A 27,685-nucleotide genomic window follows, 5' to 3' on the forward strand; every position below is an offset into this window, starting at 1 on the left:
TGATCCATCCATACACTCCTCTCCACAGCCTTCAGCCTCGCTCCTAGCAAAATCCCTCTCGCCTCCAAAAGAATACAAATATGCAATGTGTGATTCATTAACACTAGGCCCTAAACACAGTTCCCACTGTTATCCCCATGAAAGAGGCTCTTGTCCCCCCCTCAGGAGGAGCGCAGCAGTGGGTTCCCTGGCTATTTTGGCTCTTTAATGATCCAGTGTGAAAAAGACTCTGGATCCTCTTCGTCTCCAGGAGAGAGGTGGCCAGGAGTCACCGGAAACGGTAAAAGATCCTTTATTGCTGCGGGGATGGATGGTTTCTAGGCTACAGATGGGGGAAGGGAGCTATATGGCTGGTTCTGAAATCAATACATCAAGGCCACTGTGAGATGTTTGTGTCATGGGAATGAAAAGTGATACTCTTTTCACACACAAAAGGTTGACTGAGGTATATTTTCACAGATTGTGAGAGAGGTGAGAACTTCCACATAGCCACTACATGTATCGCTTTTATTTCAAAGTAAAAAAAAAAAAAGATTTCACAGACAAACACCTGAAAATCTAATCAGACAAACAGAGTGACGAGTTACAACCGTATTGGTGATGTTTCTGCAGCGTTTTGAGGCCCTGCTTACAAATATGTACTGTAGCCTGTGAAAGCAGGCAGAGGCCAGTCAGTCAGATATAAAAATATGTGTTTTCTGCTTGCTTAAATTGGCACTTTATAATCACACAACTTGTATGGTTTCAGTTACATGTACTTAATAACAGCAGTGACACAATAATACATGTCCTGTACAATACTTTGAAGTTTTGATATTTTATATTTCCTATGGACAAAAGGATTAAGAAAAGTTGATAAGATAAAGAGAGAAGGCTATAGGTTTCCATATAATTTAACTCTGCTTCATAAAGTTAAGTGTTAAACTAACAACATCCACAGAGAAAACGGAAATAACAAGCCAAGTAAGTACTCATACCGTGGCTGCAGAGAACCCGACACAAAGAAATCAAACGTAACATGAAAGCCAGTTCATTGACACATCCAGAGTAGAGTAGCAAAACAATTTATATAAGCACAGCTTACAAACATATACAATTATACTTTCACATGTAGAAAAAAATAACTGGTAAAGAGGAGACTGGCTGTATCGTTGAAATCCAAATGTAAAAATAAAATAAAAAACAGCAATAACAAATGTGTAGGAATCATAAGCTCTCAAATAGCTTTTCAAACTGTGAAAGTGAAATGTAAGTTTGATTCCACAGCATAAACCACTGTCACTTATGTACTATAATATGCACATTTTATATGAATATGTTGTATTCATATCCCATACGCTCTAGTTCTGTGAGCTTCCTCTTGCAATGTAGTTACTATCATATGCATAAAAACACACAACTATATTACTGTAGCTATCCCCCTAGAGTCTATTGACGCACCAGTGCATCAATCAAATTAACATAAATCCCCATCAAAATCCATCAGTTTAAGCTAGAGATATCTGTTCTTGCATGGGCTGCGTCTCAGCCCACCACATCCGCCTATGACAGCCTTCCTCATCTGTGGTGGAAGGTGGCTGAGCTACAGTGCTGTTTGTCAGACCATGAAACATCCCGGAAATCGGACTTATCATGAAAACTGCTGTAGAGTCCACTCTATGGATAGATGCGACTCCCACGAACACGATGGGGGTCTCCGTTTTGCTCTACGACCCCCACAAGCCCCACGGGACTCATCTGAATGTAACCGGTACCGTTTTCTTTTTTTTATGAATGGAAGTATGGAGGTAGTTGTGTGCCTACCCAAAAAAAGGGGTTAAATATGTGTAAAAAATATATATTTTGTATATTTCCTGAGCTTTCTTATATCTCAAAGATATAGGACAGACACTATAAAACCTTATTCCCTTTATGAATATGTTATTCTATGCGTTTCTATGGGATTTGGTACTTAACGCCAAATTCTATATTTTATCAAATACAAATACCTAAAATTCTAAATCAAATAGCTAAATGAGCCATGGTATGACCATTAAAACAATTCCATGTCAACTTATCCTATTGCAGCTGGTTGCCTTACAATTGTACATTCTACTCGTGAGCTGAATTTGAACAAGCTTGTTCAGTAAATTTACAAATGTACGTTTGCTCAAAACCACACCCATCATCATATTTCCCATGTCTTAGACTGATTACAGTAATAGGATAGGGTGATAATTAGATAATTAGCTTCAATTAAATATTTTTTAAAAACATTTATTTAACTAGGCAAGTCAGTGGGTTAACTGCCTTGTTCAGGGGCAGAACAACAGATTTTTCCCTTGTCAGCTCTGGGATATGATCCAGCGACCTTTCGGTTACTGGCCCCATGCTCTAACTACTAGGCTACCTGCCGCCACAATTAGCTGGCTTTGATAAACTAATTTACCACACTTCGTAATTCAAGTTGGGACAAAGTAAACTTGGCATCAAACCAATCTAACATGTCTAGACTAAGTCATGCAATAGTGAATTAAACCACAGGAAGTTAATGACTGAAGTATCGAACAGTTTGTGTTGTATTTCTTCTGCTACGTAATATTTCCCAGTAACAATGAATGGTACCATCAGACATTAGTGGTGTAATCTCTTGGCAAAACAGCAGAAAAGTCATGCACAGCAACCTTGCATGTGAAATGATAAATAATGGTAATTTTTCTGAAAGTATTAAATTATCTTGAGGTGTAAGACAAGAATGTTCTTTATTGGTTTTCTATTTATTATCGCAATTGAAATACTTGCTATAGCGAGTGTTACACTATACCATGCCTTTATAAATCAGAGAAGATGTAGCTACTTAGGGCCTTCCACAGAATAATAATGCACTAATGTATCTGAGCAGCAGAAAGGGGAGGTATCAGTTCACAACCAAAAGTTGTTTGTCTGACCAGACTGACTCCATCCATTAGGACAATGATCACTGCCTTTTTATAGGGAAACTTCCACAATGCCTTCAGCCTTAATAGACAACATTGTGATAAGACCAGATGACTAATCCATCATGACATTTTTAAAATGTTTTATTTAACTAGGCAAGTCAGTTAAGAACAAATTCTTATTTACAATGACGGCCTACACCGGACAAACCCGGACGAAGCTGGGCCAATTGTGCACCGCCCTATGGGACTCCCAATCACGGCCGGTTGTGATACAGCCTGTAGTCACGCCTCTAGCACTGTAGCCATTGTTTCATGCCCTTTATGAAACATTATGCAAGGATGTTCTTTATTACTTCTTGATACGGGGCGTTGCTTACCCGTACATGGGTGAGATTGAAGGAACGATTTGTAAAGAACCTAAAAGTATGGCATTTACACTAGCTAGCTATTCGATAAGCACAAGGAAAAGATAGCTTAGCATTTTTTTTGCTGGTATTACTTGTAAAAAGAGAGCATATCCAAAAGTTACTCTTATTTTATGTGGAAAATGTATTACACTGCTCTGAAAACTTACCAAACTATTCCTGAGATATTTACTTATTAGAAACGATTTGAATATCAAACTCACAAAAATGATTATAACACAATAAAATGTGTTAATTATGATGGAAATTGTAATAGAGCCATTTTGAACCAGATTTGTTTTTTATGAAGAGGACACCCCCACACATGTGATATCATTGAAAATCCCAGAATGTCCTCTAAAAAGGGACAACAGGACCTAACACAGTGTATGGCCTTAGAGATACGGACCAAAAACGATTAACAATTAGAGAGGACAAAAATAAATTGCCGAGTCTCATGAGGCCATAGCTCTGTTAGGAGCAGAATGACAACGTAATGCTTCCTTAACAGTTTGCTTGAGTTCAAAAAGTGAATTTGTTTGCCAACAAACCATGACTGACAAAATTGTGAAAGAATGTACTCTCTAAAGACAATACAATGCCAAAGGAGAGAATCTTTTTGAAGAACAGGGCAATTCAGGACGAGCTAGATACTGTACTTAAGTTAAAATGGTTTGTATTCTGTATTACGCAACATATTAACAACAAAAAAGGACAAAAAAAAGAAAAGAGGTCAACAATCTCCTTTATGGAGTGTAACTGGCTAATTTAAATCAAACTGAAAAATATTGTACTTTTATTCTCAGTACCATGGTTCAACTTAGCCTTACTTCACCTCACTTACATTGCATAGATTTGATTGCATCACACAGAATATTGAGGAAAAAAGTTTTTAAATTATAATGATACAACGATGAGATTCTTACATGAATACTTAGTTGTGAGCATTGGAGAAATATGGAGGAAATTAAATACGATTGCTTGCCACTGTCAGCACTCTCCCCCAGTTATGTTTGGCGTTGTAGTGGAAAACGGATACATCGCAGGTTTATGAAAAGAGTCCATGAAATTACTTTCAATTTCAGTCCATGTAATACTAGTATGGTATACAGTTCAATATATTACAAACCCACTCCCACACCAATGAGAAGAACCACAGTTTAAAAACAAGTTCCACTTACTTTCCACTGGTTCTGGACACACAGCACACACATGCGCAAAAATAATAAATTCCTTTGATGAACAACCACCAAGTAAGTCCTTTTGCATGTCTCCTTTGGAAGAAAAGTAATTAATTCACCATTGTCCTGTCAGTGAGAAACAATTTTAAAAAACTGTCTATTTGACTATCTGCGGTGGCATAATCGCTGTCTTTGTCGGTGTCTTAGTTTCCAGAGTAGTATCCAAAGTCCCTTCCTTGCCTTTCTTTCGGGGAGGCTTTTTGATGGGGATCTTCTTTAGCATGGAGTCCCCCGCACCACCACAACCCTCACCCACTCTAGAGCCGTTCAAGTCCTGCTTCTCCGGGCTCTTGGGGGTGACCTCGGGGGTAGCTGGGTCCGTTTTGGGGACCCCCACACCCACCATCTTCTGGAGGCTGGTGGTGGTAGGCAGCAGAGGCTTGTTGGAGCCCTGGTGGCCTGGTGTGGGAGCGGTGGTCCGTTTGGCCTTCTGCGGAGGGGTGGGCTTTTCCCGGTCTCCTCGGCCCCGGAGGATCGGGGTGGACAGGCCGTTGGTCTTTACCAGGCCTGTGCCCTCGTTCCGGGTGATGCTCTGCGTCTTCTCCTTGAGCTGGGCGGCCAGGAGTGTGGCGGCCTCTGAGTTCATGTGTGGGTGGATCACTTTGGGGCTCTTGGGCGCCTCCTTGGGGATCTCCACAGCGGCTGCCTTCTTATCGGAGTTGTGGAAGTTGCCAATCTTCTTGAGAGCGTTTTGCACCACCCCGTTGATGTGCTCTATGTGGTTCATGTTCTCTCCGGACCTCCCCACCCAGTGGGCCTTGTGTTTGCTAGGGGAGCCGTTGACCACCGTCCCCTTTTCCTCTCGGTTGCTCTTCTCCTTGGAACTCTCCTTCAGCCTCTGCCTCTCTTCGCTCTTGGCTGAGCTGTTGCTAGAGCTCCTGGCTGTCTTCACCTTGGGAAATGTTAGCCCCTTACCCCCCTGGTTTGGCTTCTCCACTTGGAGAGTGGTACCCCCGTTGTTCCCATGGATCCACGACACCTTGGGTTTGGTGGAGGGGTCCGGCGGGCGTGGTTTGGTCCTGGTCTTTCCCCCCGGGGACGGTGGTTTCCTGTTACCCTTGACCTCGATGGTGACCATGCTGTCGCCCCCATCCTCTTCCTCCTTGGAATTCTTGGAGAGGTGTGCAATGCGGGCATAAAGGGCCCCAATGGCTGACTCAGAACTGCTGGTGGAGCCCTCGCTGTCTGAGGACTTGAGGGGCGCTTCATTCCCATCCTGGGGTTTGTAGGTGGTGGCGCTGGTGTCTTTTAGGGAGGTATACCCACCTGTATCATCCTCACTGTGGAAGGCTGCTGCTGGCATCTCAGCCACAGGGGGACTGGACTTCACCTTATTCTCATTCAGCGACTCTATAGGACAGGAAGAGAGAACATGGATGAGAGTCAGGTTTAGATTGGATTGTAATCATACATAGGTGGTCAGGAAATACAGTATGGCTGCATCATCAGGGATAAAGGATGTAGATGTGAGGCATGTTTACAGTATTTAGAATGTGTGTTCATTATAAATACAGAATTAGAACATACTGTATCATACAGTATCTCTACTTACTGTCATTTGAAAATAATATCAAGCAATATTGAGACCTCCAAGAATTATTAAAGATATTCTAAGGTACTTTGGTGCTCCCGAAAACGTCACATATGTGCAGATATGTGCACCACGCCAATGCTCTCTCTCTCTGCTGTGTCCACTGAGCCATTGGGCCCAACCTGCAACCTCATTGGAAAACGCTGAGCAGGTTTCTTGCTAGCTGTTACTCAAATGGCAAGGGGATGGAACCTCATTGGCTGGAACTCAAATTGCTACGGGTCAAAGCTTGCAGTACTCAAAATGGCAAGCACAGCTTCCAGAAAACAGTCACTTTCAAACTAGGGATTCATGGCTAATTGAGGTAAGACAGTAATTCTGCTCATAGATTACGCATGTATGAATTACACGTTGACACATCCAGCCCAAAGCGGGAGGTTTAAAAAGTACTTATTTGGTTGCCAAAGTACCGGAGCATGTCTTTAACTACAATTGTTTCTGGGAAATGTAACTTCCCAAACGATAGAAAAAACTGGTGGGCATGGATATTTTCCAACAAACTGCAAGGAGTGAGTCATGAATTGGACATGTGTCATTTTCTAAATTTACCATTACATTTCCTGTTCATGCTTTTGCAGCCACACTGTAAAAAGCAAATGTAACTAATTGCTTAATGAGCATTATTCTGTCAGGAAAAGAAATTGAGCTAATGCATGAACGTTTGTTCAGTCAACAAATTTGCTCACATGTATAAATGTATAAGAACTATAAGAATAAAAAATAAAAGTATGTTTCCCTTTGGAAGGTTACACTGTACTTTGGTTCAGCTATGCTCAAATGTTGAGCAAACTCACAATCCTATTGCAGCTGGTTGCCTTACAATTGTACATTAAACCAACACATACTACTCGAGGTGAGCTGAATTTGAACAAGCTTGTTGTGTAAATTTACAAATGTATGTTTGCTCAAAACCACTAAAAACCACGCCCATCATATTTTCCAGCAATCTCTATTGCCGTTAATAATTTGAACTTTATTTTTTATTATAAGAAATTACACATGGGGGAAGCAACTGGGCTCAATGGCACACGATACGGAGAACTTACTATCCTATTCATCTAATTAGCTTTCCAGAGGTGTGTGACTCACAGTGCCCTTGTGACAAACAAATCCCACTCCAAGAGTGTGAGTACGTGTGAGTGTGCATGCATCCGTCCGTGCCTACATCTGTTTATTTGTGAAGTTGCCGTGTCAAATCAAAATCACAGTGTTTGTTTTTCTTTCCTGACGACTTCATGGGGTTTCACATAGTTTAGACGGGGCCACCTTCATTGTGTGTGTGTGCATGTGTCCGTGCTTGTGAGAGTGTGTTTGCTTGTGCGTGCGTAATTACTCACCTTCATGGGGAACACAGTACACAGGGCCATCATCACTGGGTTCCTCTTCGAAGGAATCGAAGGACTCCTGGGAGGACCAGGAGGAGGGGCTGGGCAGCTCGGCTACAGAGGGGGGCTCGATGAAGCTGCAGTTGAATGTGTTCTCAGGGTGGTGGGCTACTGGAGGGGTTAGGACACAGAGAAGCAGGGTCAGAGATGGAGGGGGAAGGGAATGGGACTACCTAACAATAACAACAGATGGAGATGTTGTGGGGTGTGTTGGGGTTGTAATGAAAGATAAAGGGTGGCTTGAGACAAAGTTATGTTTGAAAAGATATAAAACTGTTCTGTGATGACGTGTATGATCAAGTCCTTGATTTGTGGGTGTGCATTGGACATTTTAATTTACTGAGAAATTAGCTAGCAAATGCTATTTTTCCTAAAATTACTCCCTCCCTCCCTCCCTCCCTCCCTCCATGTTGGTGTATTCTGCTGACCCTTTCAGTCTGAGGACAGCTGTGTTCTGTTTGGGACGCCTGTGGTTTCTCTTCTCCTTTCCCCATCTGGCAGTGGACTAACTGACTGTGTGTGACTGGGCGTTAACTGGACACTGACCACATCAGATTCGTCTACATACATCCCCCCTCCACCCGATGACACGAGCCCATCCGTTTGTTCTCCGCTGACGCCAAGCTAACCCCAAACCGTGTTTCGGCTGAACGATCCTCTCTAACTACCCTGAGTCTCTATGTATTGAATTTGATTTATTTGACAGTTTGAAACACACTTCCGCCACACAAGCAGATTTACTGCATGTAAAATCATTGAGGAAGAACCAATAAAGTTTTACAACATATTTCCATTTTGGTCCTTATTGTGGTATAAGATATGGTTGTGGCATGGACGTCATCTTCCAAACTGTAAAACAACTGACTTCTAGTAACAACAACATCGCCAGGTGTAGTACAGCTACAACTAAATGACTACCAGGAGATGTGTCAACACAAGGGCAGCAGAATTCTATTACTCTCACAACGCTAGTGAAATCAGGGGACTTTGTTGGTGGGAATTTCCACTGACAGCTGAGCTTATTATAAGGATATCCAGCAGATTGTCTCGGAATGAACACTTCGGATATTGTTCCTGGAAAAATTGCAATACTACTGTACAATGGTGACTGGATGATTATATTAATGGAACTTGACTTGATGTAGATTACATTTGTTGGATTGTAGCAATGGCAGTAGGTTAGAAACAATATACTGTAAACAATACCCACCCAGATATTTATCCAGGGAAATAACTTCATAGCTGCTTTTCTTCAAGACAAAAAAATATTTTGCTCAAATTCAATGAAGGCGATAAATACATACATACATACATATATATGTCTGACTGTCTTTATGAGTGGTTTGCACTTTCTCTATTGTAGCAGCCCTTCTGTGATAGACTAAAGAGAACAGACAATACCCATGCAATGTGGGTAGCAGAGTGGCCCTAAGCTCATTGACTAACTAACCACATGCTGTACTAGACTATAGCAGACAGACCATACTGGTGCAGTGGCCAATTGGTATAGCATAGGGCGGGGGTAGGCAACGAGGTGGTCGGGGGCCGGGACATAATTAGAATAATTCATACACTGCAAATTGACCACAACTAAGCCCAAAAAGAGGTTGTATTTGAAAATAAGTCATTTCCTACCCTGGTTACATTGAGACACGATCACGTCTCTTTTTTATTATCGGGAATACTTTTCTAAATTAAACACATTTTTATCTGAATTCCTGGTGATTTTACAGTCTTTTTCTTTTTTTTTACCAAAAACTAAAATCATAGTTTTACTAAAAACTTTGGGGGGCCCGCGGGCCGCCTGTTCCCGACCCCTGGTATACATTCAGAAAAAAGGGTTCCAAAAGGGTTTTTCGGCTGTCCCCATAGGATAACCTATGAACCGATAAGTAGGACCCTTTTTGGTTCCGAGTAGAACCCTCTGTGGAAATAATACAAGGTTCTTCAAAGAGTTCTCCTATGGGGACAGCAGAAGAACCGTTTTAGGCTATATTTAACTTTTTCCCCCCTACGAGTCTAGGGTCTATTGTAAAGTAACTAAGCCTCCGTTATCTTAACGCAACAGTAAACTAACAACTGCTGTCCTTGGATGTTCACACCAGACTAAATGTCCGGAGCCGCATTCATTCTTAAGAGAGAGACAGGACGCCACTGAAAGCCCAAAGCCCTGCCTACACAGAGGCCAACGTTGGACAACCGTGCCCCAGCTTCACAGTCCTATAATAGCTGCCTGTGAGGCCAACAACACTGGAGCAGGTGGTCCCACTCTACATCACTTTTCAAGCATTCAGACATGTAATTGCATCCCAAATGGCACCCTATCCCCTATATAGAACACTACTTTTGACCAGAGCCCACGCAGACACACAGAGTGCCACGGAATGGGAATGGGAGAAGCCAGCCAGCCGAGCGTCAGATAGCTAGCTATAGTATAGGGCATGGAATGACAAAGTCTAAGCAGTTTGGAGGTTTAATAGGTAGAGGAGGGGGATGGGGCAACGTTTACGTATTGAGAAGCAGAGGAGCGGAGGAGCTATGAGCTATGCAAAAGACAGAGCAAACGTTTTCTTCCTCGTCCTCCTCCCTCTGTTTCTCTTTCCTTTTATCTTGGGATGGGTGAGAGTTTGTGTATGAAGGAGCTAAATGACCTATGCAAAAACAGCACACATGATTTCTTCCTATTTCTCCCCTATTCCTCTTTCATTTTGCTTTGCCACGTCTGTTGTAGTGTGTTGACCCCAGTGTGGATAAATCATAGGTCTGACACAGGTTGGGGTAAATTTGGCCACTTCCTGTTTTGAGTCCAGTGGGCCTCCTGCGGAATGTTGCAGGGACTGAAGGAGCCCCAGGAAGGGTAGAGTTTCAAAACGCTGGCAGGCAGGCCACGCTTCTGTAGGCAGGCAACGAGGAAAGCAGAACAGAGTGGCCTGGCTCTGGGGAGGGAGGGAGAGAGAGGCTGACCAGTTTATCCCCCTTATGAACAAGAGGAGGATCTATAAGCTTCAGTGGGAGAATGACTGTAAAATGAATTGGGTTGTCGTTTTATAGCCGTGTGTTGTCATGTATTCTTGAATGTGAGGGAGGAAAACTTAAGAGAGAATTGGTTTTGGCTTGGACCAAAAACTCTATTCTACTCTCTGAAATTCCCAAAGTGGTAGTTTGTTCTAGTTGATTGCAACCCAGGCATGGCATATGCTTTGTGTATACAAGAATGAAAGGGCTTGTTTGTTTGAAAGGAGGTCGGACGCTCTGACTTAACAAAATGCAATTTCTAAAGCCTCTGGCCGATTGTTTATAAGTTACAGTAAACTTTGAGGGTGTTTTAAAAAATGCTGTTAATGTGCCATGACACAAGACAAGTCTCTGACAAAGACAATACTGTTCCAGTGTGTGTTTCTATGCAGGCGTGATGAAGACAGCTGTTAGCTGAACTAGTCAGCTGAAGAAGAGAAGAAGCACATGCTACTCATTGTGAAAGAGAGAAGTGAAACGAGGTCACCACTGTTTAACTCCTTCATCGCCACTGGTTTTTTAACGACTGCTTTAAAAGGTGTACTATTACTCTGTAGAGTGACTACAATGATGTCCACAAATAGGGCACTTCTCCGGCCCTTCAAAATATACTATACTCAGACCATCCATGCATTCAGAAGCAGATGTCCATGATTCAATTGATCTCCTACATAGCAGAGCCAATGCATCCTGGCCAACGCCGATTCAGAACATGGCTGTGTCTGGACTGTCTAAAGATTCCAGAAGGCATCTGGGTAGAAAGGGAAGAGTTATTCAGTATGTAAGCTATGTGTAATGTCCTTAAAGCTGACCTGAGATGGGTCCTGACAGACAGACAATCCAAAGCTCCCTCTCTCCACACACACAGACACACAGGAGCTACTCTCCACATTACTAATAACATAGCAGCCTTTGATAAGGTATCACTTAACACCAATCAGACGTACCTGAGCACCACACCACTACACTGACCCTTTCTGTCTCTCTTAATAACACAGCCTTCATCCCACTAGAAGAGGAGCTCAGGAGAGAGGAAGTGAGGGGTTGTAATAATATGAACACATGGTATTTAAGAGGTGCCAAGAATAATAAGGCCCACAACCATTGCATTCCTCTCAGATGAAACCCCAAACCCATTTGGCAGCTGCAGTACACTTTTCAACCCTATTCATTGCCTGAAAACCACTCAACATAGTCACAACATAGTCACAGAGACAGGTCACAGAGCAAAGGGAAAATTAAAATGCTCTCTCTCTTTTGCTGAAGAGTTAGAGGTTTGTAATGACTAGAAACACAGAAACTATTAGGTCATCAAGAGACATGAACAAAGGAGGTTTGAGGACAGCAACAGTGGCTCTGTTAGTGTCCAAAATGGCACTTCTTTTCACCAGAGCCCTTAAGAAATAGGGTGCCATTTGGGACACAAAAGCAGCCTCTGTCTTGGCATGGTGAAGGCAGTAGCCTATCAGGGAGGAGGGATTAGGGCTTACCGACTACTTTAGGCAGCTTCTGCCGTCTCAGTGGGATCCGGGGGAGTTTGGTGCTGATTCGGCTGAATCGTCCACACAGGATCCGCTTGGCTTTTTTACTGTTGGTAGAGTTGTCTTGGTCAGGACTGAGGGAAAGAGGGAGGGGTGACGCCATGGAAAACATACTAAATTACTAAACCATACAAACCGATTCAAATGTGGGTGAGGTTCATCTACATTGACACGCTTGCAGTACGAGCTACATGCCATGGACCACTTGAAGAAAAAGACCACACACACTATCATACTGACTCCATTTGTGCCTATTTAATTTTTTCCGACAGTGACGATACAAGATATCGTCACTGTCGGAGGGTAAAAACTCTTTAAAGGATGTAGCCCTCTGCTATTTTAACAAGGAATGGCACAATCTTCTCTAACCCTCCATCCCATCACGCGGCCTCACCCTACACCAGGCCTGTGTCTGTCACTCACTTGTGGTGGTGTTTATTTCTGCAGAGGCAGCAGCAGCAGAGGAGTGAGAGGAGGACAATGAGCAGAAAGAAGACCAGGGTTCCCGCCGCGATCACACCCATCCGCTGGTTAGGCTCTGAAACAGCAGACAGACAGACACAAGCAGGGGTTTATGAGTGTGCCACACTGGTACAGATTGCCACTACCAACCAGAGCCATCTGTATACATCTGGTGCCAACTGACATTCTCTGTGAGAACTCCCTGAACTCCCAGAACCAAGACTCTGGAGCTGAAACTCAAGCCTTTCTGCACTATGTAAATACTGTCGACATATCGTCTGTACCATGAAGTGGGCATTGAAGAGATATCCAATAGAGATAAGTAATAGATGTTAAATTCAGCCATGCATGCAACAGCCCTACTCTCTAAAAATCACCCGTCTCTTTATCTATCTCCTGTATCTATCTCCTGTTGTGGATCCACTTAACTGATTTCTAGAAGCATCCACTGAACCCTATCCTTCACTCACTCTATTACCCCTCTGCTACGATTCCCTTTACCCCCATAATTCCTTCATGATTTAGAAGCACCCTGCCTTTCTAGGCTGGTTACACATAAAACTCAGTGTCTCCCGACCCCTCCAGTCTCAGCCTCCAGTATTTATGCTGCAGTAGTTTATGTGTCAGGGGGCTAGGGTCAGTCTGTTATGTCTGGAGTATTTCTCCTGTCTTATCAGGTGTCCTGTGTGAATTTAAGTATGCTCTCTCTTCTTTCTTTCTTTCTTTCTTTCTTTCTTTCTTTCTTTCTTTCTTTCTTTCTTTCTTTCTTTCTTTCTCTCTCTTGGAGGACCTGAGCCCTAGGACCATGCCTCAGGACTACCTGGCCTGATGACTCCTTGCTGTTCCCAGTACACCTGGCCGTGCTGCTGCTCCAGTTTCAACTGTTCTGCCTGCGACTATGGAACCCTGACCTGTTCACCGGACGTGCTACCTGTCCCAGACCTGCTGTTTTCAACTCTCTAGAGACAGCAGGAGCGGTAGAGATACTCTGAATGATCGGCTATGAAAAGCCAACTGACATTTACTCCTGAGGTGCTGACCTGTTGCACCCTCTACAACCACAGTGATTATTATTATTTGAGTCTGCTGGTCATCTATGAACATTTGAACATCTTGGCCATGTTCTGTTATAATCTCCACCCGGCACAGCCAGAAGAGGACTGGCAACCCCTCATAGCCTGGTTCCTCTATAGGTTTCTTCCTAGGTTCTGGCCTTTCTAGGGAGTTTTTCCTAGCCACCATGCTTCTACACCTGCATTGCTTGCTGTTTGGGGTTTTGGGCTGGGTTTCTGTACAGCACTTTGTGACATCAGCTGATGTAAGAAGAGCTTTATAAATACATTTGATTGATAAGCATTTCTAGGCCTATGGAGCCCTGATCAAAAGTGGTGCAGTGTAAAAGGAGAGCAATTTCAGATGCAGCCTTAATCACCACAGACACACTGCAGCCAGATGGCACTGTCACTAACCTAGCAGTTAGATAAATACTGGTGGCCCCTGGCCCTCTATGTCCCTCTGCTGTCATAGAGGCTGTGGAAGAATAGTTGTGTGTCCTTGGTGTTGCGTGTAGGGCCTCTATGTTCACAGCTGGATAAAGGAAGGGACTGGCCTGGCACAGCTGAATGGCCTGACCCAGTGACATCATCGCCGCTTCCCAACATGCCCATTTGCCGAAACCTCTGGTGACCTCGTTTCCTCTACTCCCGCTATCCCATCTCTTTTCCTCCTCCAGTTCTCTCTCTCTCTCTCTCTTACTCTATTCATTCTTTATCACTTTCTTTGCTTTATTCTCTCTACCATCCTCCCTCACTCTCTCTCCATTTTTCTCTCCCTCTAACATCCTCCCACTCTCTACCATCCTCCCTCACCCGCTCTACCATCATCCCTCACGCTCTCTTGCTCTTTCTCTCCCTCACTCTACCATCCTCTCTCCCTAACTCTCTCTACCAATCCTCCCCCACTCTCCCTCTTTCTCTCTTCACCATCCTCCCTCACTCTCCCTCTTCACCATCTTCCCTCACTCTACCATCCTCCCTCACTCTCTCTACCATCCTCCCTCACTCTCCCTCTTTCTCTCTCCACCATCCTTCCTCACTCTCCCTCTTTCTCTCTTCACCATTCTCCCTCACTCTCCCTCTTTCTCTCTTCACCATCCTCCCTCACTCTCCCTCTTTCTCTCTTCACCATCCTCCCTCACTCTGTGTATCTTTTTTATCTCTCTCTCTCTCTCTCTCTCTCTCTCTCTCCCTCTTTCTTTTCCCCTTACTTTCCTTCTCTCTCTCAACTTCCTTCCTCCGTCTCTCCCTCTCTCCCTCCTACCACCCCCCCACCCCCTGTCTCTCTCTCTCCGGCTGGATAGGAACAAGGCCAACAAACACAGTCGTAAAAAAGGACACCAGGCATTCTGGAAAGGCGATCAGGCCTCCTTCATGTTAACTCTACTACAGTAACCTGAATAAACGTGTGTTAGTGCTTGCTGTCTCCGTCCAACTCACAGACAGACATGCCATACATGTGCTGCGTCACTGTTAGCAACTGCCTATTTAGACATTTGGGACCTTCATGTAGAGCACACATCTGATATGATCTCTATGGTCACGTGTAGCCAGGGGTGAGTTTTCTTTACATCCTGCATTCCTTAAAATGGAATATACGTTTTTTAACACTAGAAGCACCAGGGTTTTTTAACACTAGAAGCACCAGGGAATTTTTAACACTAGAAGCACCAGGGTTTTTTAACACTAGAAGCACCAGGGTTTTTTAACACTAAAGGCACTAGGGTTTTTTAACACTAGAAGCACTAGGGGTTTTTAACACTAAAAGCACCAGGGTTTTTTAACACTAGAAGCACCAGGGTTTTTTAACACTAGAAGCACCAGGGTTTTTTAACACTAGAAGCACCAGGGTTTTTTAACACTAGAAGCACCAGGGTTTTTTAACACTAAAAGCACCAGGGTTTTTTAACACTAGAAGCACCAGGGTTTTTTAACACTAGAAGCACCAGGGTTTATTTAACACTAGAAGCACCAGGGTTTTTTAACACTAGAAGCACCAGGGAATTTTTAACACTAGAAGCACCAGGGTTTTTTAACACTAGAAGCACCAGGGTTTTTTAACACTAAAGGCACTAGGGTTTTTTAACACTAGAAGCACTAGGGGTTTTTAACACTAAAAGCACCAGGGTTTTTTAACACTAGAAGCACCAGGGTTTTTTAACACTAGAAGCACCAGGGTTTTTTAACACTAGAAGCACCAGGGTTTTTTAACACTAGAAGCACCAGGGTTTTTTAACACTAAAAGCACCAGGGTTTTTTAACACTAGAAGCACCAGGGTTTTTTAACACTAGAAGCACCAGGGTTTATTTAACACTAGAAGCACCAGGGTTTTTTAACACTAGAAGCACCAGGGTTTTTTAACACTAAAAGCACCAGGGTTTTTTAACACTAAAAGCACCAGGGTTTATTTAACACTAGAAGCACCAGGGTTTTTTAACACTAGAAGCACCAGGGTTTTTTAACACTAGAAGCACCAGGGTTTTTTAACACTAGAAGCACCAGGGTTTATTTAACACTAGAAGCACCAGGGTTTTTTAACACTAGAAGCACCAGGGAATTTTTAACACTAGAAGCACCAGGGTTTTTTAACACTAGAAGCACCAGGGTTTTTTAACACTAAAGGCACTAGGGTTTTTTAACACTAGAAGCACTAGGGGTTTTTAACACTAAAAGCACCAGGGTTTTTTAACACTAGAAGCACCAGGGTTTTTTAACACTAGAAGCACCAGGGTTTTTTAACACTAGAAGCACCAGGGTTTTTTAACACTAGAAGCACCAGGGTTTTTTAACACTAAAAGCACCAGGGTTTTTTAACACTAGAAGCACCAGGGTTTTTTAACACTAGAAGCACCAGGGTTTATTTAACACTAGAAGCACCAGGGTTTTTTAACACTAGAAGCACCAGGGTTTTTTAACACTAAAAGCACCAGGGTTTTTTAACACTAAAAGCACCAGGGTTTATTTAACACTAGAAGCACCAGGGTTTTTTAACACTAGAAGCACCAGGGTTTTTTAACACTAGAAGCACCAGGGTTTTTTAACACTAGAAGCACCAGGGTTTTTTAACACTAGAAGCACCAGGGTTTTTTAACCTTAGAAGCACCAGGGTTTTTTAACACTAGAAGCACCAGGGTTTTTTAACACTAAAAGCACCAAGGTTTATTTAACACTAAAAGCACCAGGGTTTATTTAACACTAGAAGCACCAGGGTTTTTTAACACTAGAAGCACCAGGGTTTTTTAACACTAGAAGCACCAGGGTTTGACGCCCTTAGTACTCCGCTAAGAACACTTTTTTACATGTTAATATTCAGTCTTGCGGCATGGCTGCCTTCAAAAACAACGACCTAACGTTCTCCCAGATCTGGAAAAGTCAATGAGGAAATACAGAGAGCGGTTTCCTTACGTAGGTTGCAGGCCCCAGACACTGGGTTACAGTTGTTGTCGTGACAGGTGCAGGTCTGGGCACAGTTCACTCCATACTGACCCATCTGACACGTCATGTTGCAGCTAGAAGACAGACACATACAACCTCTTAGTGACTGAGACAGGTGCATTGAAATAGACAGAGAATAAACTAGTAATGTACTACAATGACTATATGAAGCTCCCTCTGCACTGACTGACTACTTCTACTGGCGCTGACTGAATAATACTTTCATGTATAGGATCTTAATTTGATCACTCTTTTGTTACTGAGAATTTTCCTGAAATGCAGATTCACGGGAAAACCCACACTAACAAGGTTATATTAAAAATGTAATGTAGCCTACGTTTTGCCAAATAATAGCCTAACCACCGATCAAGCAACATTATGGACTAAACATTCAAATCCTGTGCTGCAGGATTATTTTGATGTGACAAAAGGGGTCAAATTAAGATCCTACATCGTACGTACAACCAGGAGTTTTTCCAACCACTGGTGACCTGAGCACTAGAAATATGCTAGGGTCTAAAGGGTTTCCTGATTTGGCCATGTAATCAGGAAACCTCTAGGCGTGAAGCATGAGTGCGTACAAATAATTTATTTTTTGGAACATTCTGTCTGAGTATTGTAGACATGAGGGGAGGCGTAACCAGGATGCTTTGATGCGAGTTTCATTCTCGTGACTTACTATGTCCCGTAAAATCCTGGGTCACACAGGCACTCTCCAGTGGCAACGTGACAGACGCCGTTAGAACAGTGTCTGCAGTCATTCTCACAGTTATCCCCATAAGTCCCGTTGGGACAACGCACCTCACACCTAGAGGACAGGACAGGAGGGGACACAACATGAAGCAATATTGATTATAGTCATTGTAATGATAAAAAATAACAAAGAAAATACTGAGTCATGTCTCAGAGCCATTAGCAATCCATGCAAGCACAAGTTCAATTCTCTGATGTAGTGAATCTCCCTCTCTTTCAGCCTCTCTTCCCCCAGGTGTTCTAATGTCTCCCTCTCTCCCCCCCAGGTGTGGGCATTGTAAGGGGCAGCAGCCCTGTAAGATAACCGAGGGCAGGTGTGTAACCTGTGAGAGGTTAAAGATCAATAAATCAATAAATAAATAAATAAAGATCGCTCAGCCCAGTCAAAACTGTTCGCTGCTCTGGCACCCCAATGGTGGAACAAACTCCCTCACGACGCCAGGTCAGCGGAGTCAATCACCACCTTCCGGAGACACCTGAAACCCCACCTCTTTAAGGAATACCTAGGATAGGATAAAGTAATCCTTCTACCCCCCCCCCCCCCCCCTTAAAAGAGTTAGATGCACTATTGTAAAGTGGTTGTTCCACTGGATATCATAAGGTGAATGCACCAATTTGTAAGTCGCTCTGGATAAGAGCGTCTGCTAAATGACTTAAATGTAAATGTAAATGTAGTGACTATAAGACAGAATCTACGTAAATCACATACTGAAAAGTACTGTAAAAATGTGTACACACTCAGAACATTAGCACAGCACGAACGCATTGGTTAGTACAAGTTAAAATCTTTGAAATTATTCTTTCAAGTGCTTGAAATGGAAATACAAAAAGTCTGAATGATATGTTGTCATGAGAACAAGTGGACAACATGACTGCACTAAATAATAAAGATAATGTGTTTTTCCACATCATCTGTCGACATGGAATGTTATGTTGAAATTCTACAAAGTTAAATACCCATTAGGGCAATAAATATTTACTCTCCTACTAAACAACTACAATGAACCCTAATGGAATGTGAACATGTGTGTGTGTGTGTGTGTGTGTGTGTGTGTGTCTGTGTGTCTGTGTGTCTGTGTGTGTCTGTGTGTCTGTGTGTCTGTGTGTCTGTGTGTCTGTCTGTCTGTCTGTCTGTCTGTCTGTCTGTCTGTCTGTCTGTCTGTCTGTCTGTCTGTACACAAGTTTGTGTACCCCTGTCTGTGGTTCCAGGTGTATGGGTGAGGCCTCTCACCTGTCCCCGATCCAGCCGGGGTTGCAGTGGGAGCACTTTCCGTCGATGCGGTTGCAGAAGTGGCCGTCTTTACAAGGTGGACACACATCCAGGCAGTTCTCTCCGAAGAAGCCTGACAGGCACATCTGGTCACACTTGGTCCCGTTCCAGCCCCTCTCACAGGTTACACACCTGCCCTCGGTTATCTTACAGGGCTGCTGCCCCTTACAATGCCCACACCTGGGGGGGAGAGAGGGAGACATTAGAACACCTGGGGGAAGAGAGGCTGAAAGAGAGGGAGATATGCCAACACCTGGGGGGAGAGAGGCTGAAAGAGGGGGAGACATGCCAACACCTGGGGGGAGAGAGGCTGAAAGAGGGGGAGACATGCCAACACCTGGGGGGAGAGAGGCTGAAAGAGGGGGAGACATGCCAACACCTGGGGGGAGAGAGGCTGAAAGAGGGGGAGACATTTGAATGGAAGTGGAAACATTGGTTGTGTGAAAAATGGCACCATATTCCTTATGTAGTGCAGAGAGAAAGTATTGCACTATATGGAAATAGGGAGCTGTTTGGACGAAGCCGAGTCTGTCATCACAATTTGGGAGCAGCATGACTATTGGAAGACATTTTGGTCAGTTTTGGTAATATCTCATAGTTTTAGTGCTGTCAAAACAATGCCTTATGTGTAAGATAACACTTGATGATTTGCTACATTTGGGACCTGTATACATTTTCAATGTGTGTAGTACAGATGTAGGATCTTAGTTTGATCACCCTGTTGCAGAACTTATAATGTATTTGAGGTTTTAAAAAGGCTTCTGAAGTTTGTAATTTCCACTTTAACATTTTAGACTTGATTTTCCCTTAAGAAAAATGTATCAACTCCTCCAAAATTGTCCATTTATTAAAATCCACATAATAATTCACATGTCCTGTTGCAGCAAACTGGCTCAAATTAAGATTATACACCTGTACCTATCCTTAGAATATCTACAACACTAAGGTTAGAGAAGTGTGGGAAAGTTGCAACATTGCAGTTGTAGAGTCGTGGCCAAAAATATTTCTTCTAGAAAACCGTTGATATTAAAACATATTTTGGTATCCACATACTGTATGTATGTGTTTGGTGTGCAGTTGAACAAAACAAAAAAAATTGAATAATTTAGTACATCCCGGACAATATTATTTGAACCTTCTAGAAGTAGTTAGAAATAATTACATTTCAAGCATGTGATTCTCCTTTACTTTGGAAATGAGCTCACCTGTGGTGAGTTGCACGTGCCTGCAATATAAAAATCATTAAAAGAGGAGGTCAGACACAAGATTGTAATCAAGCATGGACAATCTGAAGGCTACAAGTCCACCTCCAGAGACCTTGAAGCACTTTTCCACTGTATGTAATGTTATCTAGAAGTTTAAGGCTCATGCCACTGTAGCCAACCTCCCTGGACGTGGCCGCAAGAGAAAACTTGATGGAATATTGCAGTGAAGGATTGTTCGAATGGTGGAGAAAGCACCTCGGTGAACTGTCCCACAGATTCAAGCTGACGCTCAGACACAAGGTAGGACAGTTTCAACGCACACCATCGTTGCCAACTCAATGAAAGGGGGTTATATGGTAGGAGACCCAGGAGGACCCCACTGCTGTGAGAAAGACATAAGAAAGCCTGAATTCAATTTTCCAAAACACACCTGAACATGCCAAAATCCTTCTGGGAGAATGTCCTGTGGACAGATGAGACCAAATTAGAGCGTTTTGGTAAAGTACATCTTCTCTATGTTTACAGAAAACAAAACGAAGCATTACAAAAAAAGAACACCTTCCCTACAGTCAAACATGGAGGAGGTTCAGTGATGATATGGGGTTGCTTTGCTGACTCTGGCACTGGGTGTCTTGAACATGTTCATGGCATCATGAAATCAGGAAAATACCAAGGCATTTTTGAGCGCAATGTCGGACCCTGTGTCAGATAGCTGGGTCTCCGTTGAAGGTCATGGTTCTTAAAGCAGGACAAGACCCCAAACACACTTAAAAAAAGCACTCAGGAATGTTTCAAGACAAACGCTGGACTGTTCTGAAGTGACCAGCAATGATCCCAGATCTAAATCCCATTGAAAACTTGTGGAGGGATCTGAAAACAGCAGTTGGGAGAAGGCACCCTTCAAGTTTGCACAAGAATAGTGGGCCAAACTGCCAGTACAGAGGTGCAGGAAGCTCATCAATGGCTGTAGGAAGCACTTGATTGCAGTTATTTTTACCAAAGGCTGTGCTACCAGATATTAAGTCTAGGGGGTCAAAAATGTGCCATTGACACAATACCCACTTAACCCGGAAGCCAGCTGCACCAATGTGTCGGAGGAATACCGGTCGCGGCCGGCTGCAACAGAGCCTGGACTCGAACCCAGAATCTCTAGTGGCACAGCTAATTTCAACTTATTTTTATGGAAAATTGTGAGTTACTTGAAAAAAGTGCAAGGGTGCCAATATTTTTGGCCACGACTGTTTAACACCAGTTCTGCAGACCCTGAACAAGGTTATCAACTGAATGGCTTCAGCATATTGGATGATTATTATGATATAATGTGAACACCAATTCCCCAGTATCTCCCTATTAAACTGTTGCTCCATGACCTAACATGTTGAAGATATGTTAGGTGTTATCAGCTGGAGCTGATGTCAATTCATATTTTCAAAAAACACTGTATAATATAGATAGAATATAATATGGATTTGAACGTTAAGATCCTTAGCAAAAATAAAGAGAAAAACTTGTGCTTTAGGATTATTGGCTTTTTATGTTTCACATCTCTTACATTTTCATGAAAAATGTATGTTTCCTATTCTGTTAGAATAATACTCCCTCTCCAGTGAACTAAAATGTTTCCCTCCAGTGTTTTGGTTCCTCACCTGTTCCTGCAGTTCTGTCCATAGAATCCAGCGGGACACGGTTCCCTGCAGAACTTCCCTCGGTACCCCGGCGTACAGGTACATGAGCCGTCCACCTGGTTGCACTTCCCATGGATACACTGACAATACCTCTCGCACCGCGGGCCCCAATGTCTCTCCTGGCACTGGCACCGACCCGTAAACTGCTCGCATGGTGAGTTATTGCAGTTACACTGGATGGCACAGTTCCTCCCCGACCAACCTAGACTACAGTTACACCTTCCTGTGTTCTGGTCACAAATAGAGTTGAGACTGCAGTAGCAGTTGTTAGCACACTGAGGGCCCCAGAAGCCATGGTGGCATGTGCACGAGCCCGTGTCCTGGTCACACTTGCCCTTCTGGCAGAGGCAGGGCTTCTCGCAGTTGGGCCCCCAGCGGTTGGGGTTGCACGTGCACTTGCCCGTCATGTCGTCACAGTGGCCGTTGGGGAAGCACTGGCACTTGCCCTTGCAGTCGGGGCCCCAGAATTGGGTTGGGCACTCTGGGGAAGAAGGATAGAGACCTTTTCAGATGATCACTGGAACTTCACAAGTCAAGGAATATAATGTAGAATGGCTTCAACATTTCCCTTCTGTTGGTTTAGGACAGCATATTCAACACCATTCATTCAGAGCTGACAGCTCAGTTTAATTTCAACTATTAACTGTAACATAATGGTTCACTTGACAATGAAAGTACAAGTCATGGCCATGAAAGTGATTTGAATATATATGTTTGAAATATAGTATCACAAAAGCAAGTTGCTTACTTGTATCACAACTGGCTCCGAAATATCCATGGCGACAGCGACATTCATTGGGCCTGACGCACACCTCATTCTCCTTACAGGTAAAGTTCCCTACACAAAGAGCTGGTGGGAGGAGGTGAATTTTGAACTATTATTAGCAATATCCACAACATGAAAACCTACCATGTTGTAATACTTTGTTGTGATGTTACTAATACATTACAAATGTGAATATGAAGAGGTATGGAAATACTGTGTTTTGATATTGATATGTATACATACGTGTCAAACATTCATTGCCTAGCTGCCCCCACCCGCTGCAGCATACCAAGCCTGGTGATCTGAAACAGAGGGGAAGAAAAAGGAGCGTGTCAGAGAGGAAGAAGAAAAGACAGGAAACACTCAGTGTAGCACAACAACACGCCACAGCCCTGAACCACCACCATCACCACTACCAATACCATCTCCAACACTATCACAACCAGCACCACAACTACTACCACCACCACTACCACCACCACAACCATCACTACCACCACCACCACTGATACCACCACCGATACCAACACCACCACTAAAATCCCCACCACCACCCCCACCACAATTACCCACACCAACATCAACTACCATCACTACCACCACCACCCCCCCCTACCAATACTACCACCACTGATACCATCACCACCACCACTATCACTACCACCACCATCACTACCACCACCAACACTATCACCACCACCTCAAAATAGTATTTGTTTTCTTTTAAACTTTCAGTGTTTCATTGAGCCTGGAGTGTCAGATGGACAGGGTTTTGCACTTTTGGGACTCATCTATTGGTTCCATTGCGCCAGGCAAGCTACAGCTAAAATATCTTAAAGAAAACAAATACTGTTTTAAGATGACCCCACGTCTAGCCAGAAAGTAGTGGGGAGTGTGCGATTAGAGAGGCATGGCGGTCTAGTTGCTGGCACTGATCTGATCTCTCCTTTTGCTTCCACACCACTGACCTCCCAGAGGACCCATCCACACTTTTCCTTCCTCTGAAGGGTTGGGGATGGCATTCTGCCTTCAGTCAGACACAGGGAGTGCACGCATACACACACTCACCGATAGAGACACACACACTTTTTTACTCTAAAACTACGCCAGCTTATCTCCTCTGTTATGTCTCAAAGCTACTCCTGTGACATGGAGGTAAGCTGAGTTTGAGAGATTCTTTACAATTCTGGATTAAAGGTATGCAAACATGGATCAAAAGCTGTGCAGTTTACTTACTAATGCCATGAACCTTTGTAAACTATGAACCAGATCCACTCTCAGTGAGGTGTTTCCAAGGTGGTCAATGGTATCTGTGTAATGTAGATAAATCACATTGTTCATGTACAAGGTTGAACCCATCTGACCTTTGACACACAGTTCAATTCATCACAGCTCTGGAGAAGACTGTTTCTTTGTGTGAAAGATGTGGTTTTGAAATAAAGCAGGACCCACATTTGTATTTCGTAACTCCTATATTTGTGATTTGCCACTTCGAAGGGCGTCTAGTACTGAACTCCTCATTCAACATTATATTTGTTTCTTGAGACTGACAAAATCTGATAGCAGCTTTCCCACTTTTTTTATGGGTTTGTTTTGCATTTCTCACTTTCCCATGGTACTTTATGATGCACTGAATACTGACAAACAATATTGTGTGAACCGGCATTGTTGATGTTGTCAATGGCCCATTTACAGTCAGCGAGCTGATTTAGTAACATCCAGCTACAGTAGAGCTCATTTAAAAAAACACTTAGCTACAGTAGAGTTGATTTAGTCACACCCAGCTACAGTAGAGCTGATTAGGAAACACCCAGCTACAGTAGAGCTGATTTAGTCACACCCATCTACAGTAGAGCTGATTTAGTCACACCCATCTACAGTAGAGATGATTTAGTCACACCCATCTACAGTAGAGCTGATTTAGTCACACCCATCTACAGTAGAGCTGATTTAGTCACACCCATCTACAGTAGAGCTGATTTAGTCACACCCATCTACAGTAGAGCTGATTTAGAAACACCCAGCTACAGTAGAGTTGATTTACTAACACCCAGATACAGTAGAGCTCATTTAGTAACACCCAGCTACAGTAGAGTTGATTTACTAACACCCAGCTACAGTAGAGCTCATTTAGTAACACCCAGCTACAGTAGAGTTGATTTACTAACACCCAGATACAGTAGAGCTCATTTAGTAACACCCAGCTACAGTAGAGTTGATTTACTAACACCCAGCTACAGTAGAGCTCATTTAGTAACACCCAGATACAGTAGAGCTAATTTAGAAACACCCAGCTACAGTAGAGCTCATTTAGTAACACCCAGATACAGTAGAGCTCATTTAGTAACACAACAGCTACAGTAGAGCTCATTTAGTAACACCCAGATACAGTAGAGCTCATTTAGTAACACCCAGATACAGTAGAGCTCATTTAGTAACACCCAGATACAGTAGAGCTCATTTAGAAACACCCAGCTACAGTAGAGCTCATTTAGTAACACCCAGCTACAGTAGAGCTCATTTAGTAACACCCAGCTACAGTAGAGTTGATTTACTAACACCCAGATACAGTAGAGCTCATTTAGTAACACCCAGTTACAGTAGAGTTGATTTACTAACACCCAGCTACAGTAGAGCTCATTTAGTAACACCCAGCTACAGTAGAGTTGATTTACTAACACCCAGATACAGTAGAGCTCATTTAGTAACACCCAGATACAGTAGAGCTCATTTAGAAACACCCTGCTACAGTAGAGCTCATTTAGTAACACAGCAGCTACAGTAGAGCATATTTAGTAACACCCTGCTACAGTAGAGCTGATTTAGTAACACCCAGATACAGTAGAGCTCATTTAGTAACACCCAGATACAGTAGAGCTCATTTAGAAACACCCAGCTACAGTAGAGCTGCCCAGAAATGCTAGTAACACCCAGATACAGTAGAGCTCATTTAGTAACACCCAGATACAGTAGAGCTCATTTAGAAACACCCAGCTACAGTAGAGCTAATTTAGTAACACCCAGCTACAGTAGAGCTCATTTAGTAACACAACAGCTACAGTAGAGCATATTTAGTAACACCCAGCTACAGTAGAGCATATTTAGTAACATGAGGACACACATAAGAAATGCTGGGCAGCAATGATAAATTAAAAACAACTTCCCTCAATTCATCCTGTGACTGAACCCAGTAAAAATATAAAACGCACGCACGCACGCACGCACACACACACACGCACACACACACACACACACACACTTCATGGTGTTCGGAATCGACTGAAAACATTGGGACTCTGAGCTGTTTACGTTCAGTCTATAACTTTCCTTTGTGTCTGGCAGCTGAAGCCATAACATTTTGTTATTTTCAGTCATTTAGCGCAATGTTTCCCAGCTCCAGTCCTTCAGTACCTCCAACAGAATATATTTTTGTTGTAGCCCCGGACAAACTCCCCTGATTCAACTCATTCAGGGCTTGATGATCAGTTGACAAGTTGAATCAGATGTGCTTGTCCAGGCTACAACAACCAAAATCTGTGCTTTTGGGGTACTCAAGGTCTGGAGTTGGGAAACACCGAACTATCTGATGCCACGACATCAGGCCAGTGTCACTCAATATATAGCGCCCCCTATAAGAAAATATGGAACATTATCCACGGTGGGATGGCTGTTCAGATGGACTCCTTCTTGTGTAAGGAGATGTTGTACATATGAAAAGAAATACGACCAACTAGTACGCAATATCAAAGATGTAAAATGTTAGTGGAGGGAAAGACAACGTCAAAAAAAAGTATTTTGCAATGTGAGCAATCAATAAATAAAAGCACAATGCATCAAGAAGTAGGTTAGCTGCACGATATGGAGAGCGATAGAGGCAGGCAACTTCTTTTTTAATCGACAGAACCGTTATTCTACTTACCCTGGTAGTTTGCATACATTTCTGCCTTTGGGATTGAGTTCTTGGCTGAAACTCGAAAAAAATGAACAAACCACCACAATAACCGCAAAAAAAATATTCAATTCCATTTTACAAGAAACAGCATCCTTCTAGACGCCTCTTACACTCCGTGTTCCTCCTCTCCAGAAAACCACACTTTATCCTACTATTGTGTTATCCAGGGTTTCTTTATGTATAATCCACGGCGGTAAAAGGTGTTTATTTGTTATTGTGGGAACTTCAGAAACTTTATCCAAGTATGGTATAATACAAGTTCCAGTTGGGGAGAAAAGGTTTACCACTGCGCTATCTACGCCACCGACGTACCCAAGAGTTGAAAGAAAGTGTAGCGACACCAAACCACACAGAGTACTGTTCCAAATAAGTTATAAAACCCAAAGATGAGCACGCAATTCGATCTCCTCGAATGATGACTTTCGTTCATTGCAGATTTGTAACAGACCTATTCGTTATTCCATACATTTTCAAAAGAATAAACAAGCAGGAAAGAGGCATCAAGAAAGTAGCGGAAGCCAACAACAGGCATCCTCCTTCGACAATATAAGCAGGCGTTTATTGCCACCAACCATAATTTGGCCACAAATCTTGTTTTCTGCACAGCGGAATAACTAAAGTAACAGCAAACGAGTAGAAAACGAAATATTTCAACAGGCCGAGTCAAAATGTTCTTTAAATCAAAGATTAATAAAGTTGTATTCCGTTATTGTCTTCTCTTTCTTGGGCTCTCACGTGTGTCAGATGAAAATTCCCGATTTAGCCTAGTCTATCCTTCTCTGTCGTTACACAGAGTCAAGTGGATTTACTTTTCCTGCGCCACAGTTGATTTCTTGTTCTGAGAAAAGAAGCCATAAGCAACTAAAAAAAGTGGGTGTGCCACAAGCGGACAAATAGACAATATTATGATATAGGCCTATGTCTGGTTCTTCAATGTCCACATTTCCTCAAAATATAAGAGAATACTTTAATAATAATAATAATTTTGTTAAAAAAAGTGGTTTTA

At 43.0% G+C, this 27,685-nt stretch overlaps 1 protein-coding gene across 4 annotated transcripts; it reads right to left on the bottom strand.

Moving 5' to 3' along the window:
• Positions 1-488: 488 nt before the first annotated feature.
• LOC139545016 (scavenger receptor class F member 2-like) lies at positions 489-27,537 on the bottom strand. Of its 4 annotated transcripts, none has more exons than XM_071352334.1 (11): positions 26,647-27,537; positions 22,971-23,029; positions 22,710-22,811; positions 21,923-22,442; positions 19,033-19,251; positions 17,728-17,856; positions 17,019-17,122; positions 12,519-12,633; positions 12,045-12,142; positions 7,492-7,647; positions 489-5,913 (listed from the first exon to the last, which is right to left on the bottom strand). In XM_071352334.1, exons 1-11 carry the CDS (start codon positions 26,751-26,753, stop codon positions 4,661-4,663), a joined length of 2,862 nt encoding a protein of 953 aa, XP_071208435.1. In that variant the 5' UTR covers positions 26,754-27,537; the 3' UTR covers positions 489-4,660. The 4 variants fall into 4 exon arrangements, with proteins under 4 accessions (XP_071208435.1, XP_071208434.1, XP_071208433.1 ...); XM_071352333.1 differs by having other exon boundaries at positions 7,492-7,650; XM_071352332.1 differs by having other exon boundaries at positions 12,045-12,169.
• Positions 27,538-27,685: the final 148 nt, after the last annotated feature.

The sequence above is a fragment of the Salvelinus alpinus genome, chromosome 19 (assembly GCF_045679555.1).
Source record: "Salvelinus alpinus chromosome 19, SLU_Salpinus.1, whole genome shotgun sequence".
Lineage (NCBI taxonomy): Eukaryota > Metazoa > Chordata > Actinopteri > Salmoniformes > Salmonidae > Salvelinus > Salvelinus alpinus.

Coding starts and splice junctions, on each gene's coding strand:
- LOC139545016 (XM_071352331.1), bottom strand. CDS start 26,753: ATGGAATTGAATATTTTTTTTGCGGTTATTGTGGTGGTTTGTTCATTT. Junction 22,812..22,970: donor AGGCAATGAATGTTTGACAC/GTATGTATACAT, acceptor TCCTCCCACCAG/CTCTTTGTGTAGGGAACTTT. Junction 5,914..7,491: donor GTACTGTGTTCCCCATGAAG/GTGAGTAATTAC, acceptor CCTGTCCTATAG/AGTCGCTGAATGAGAATAAG.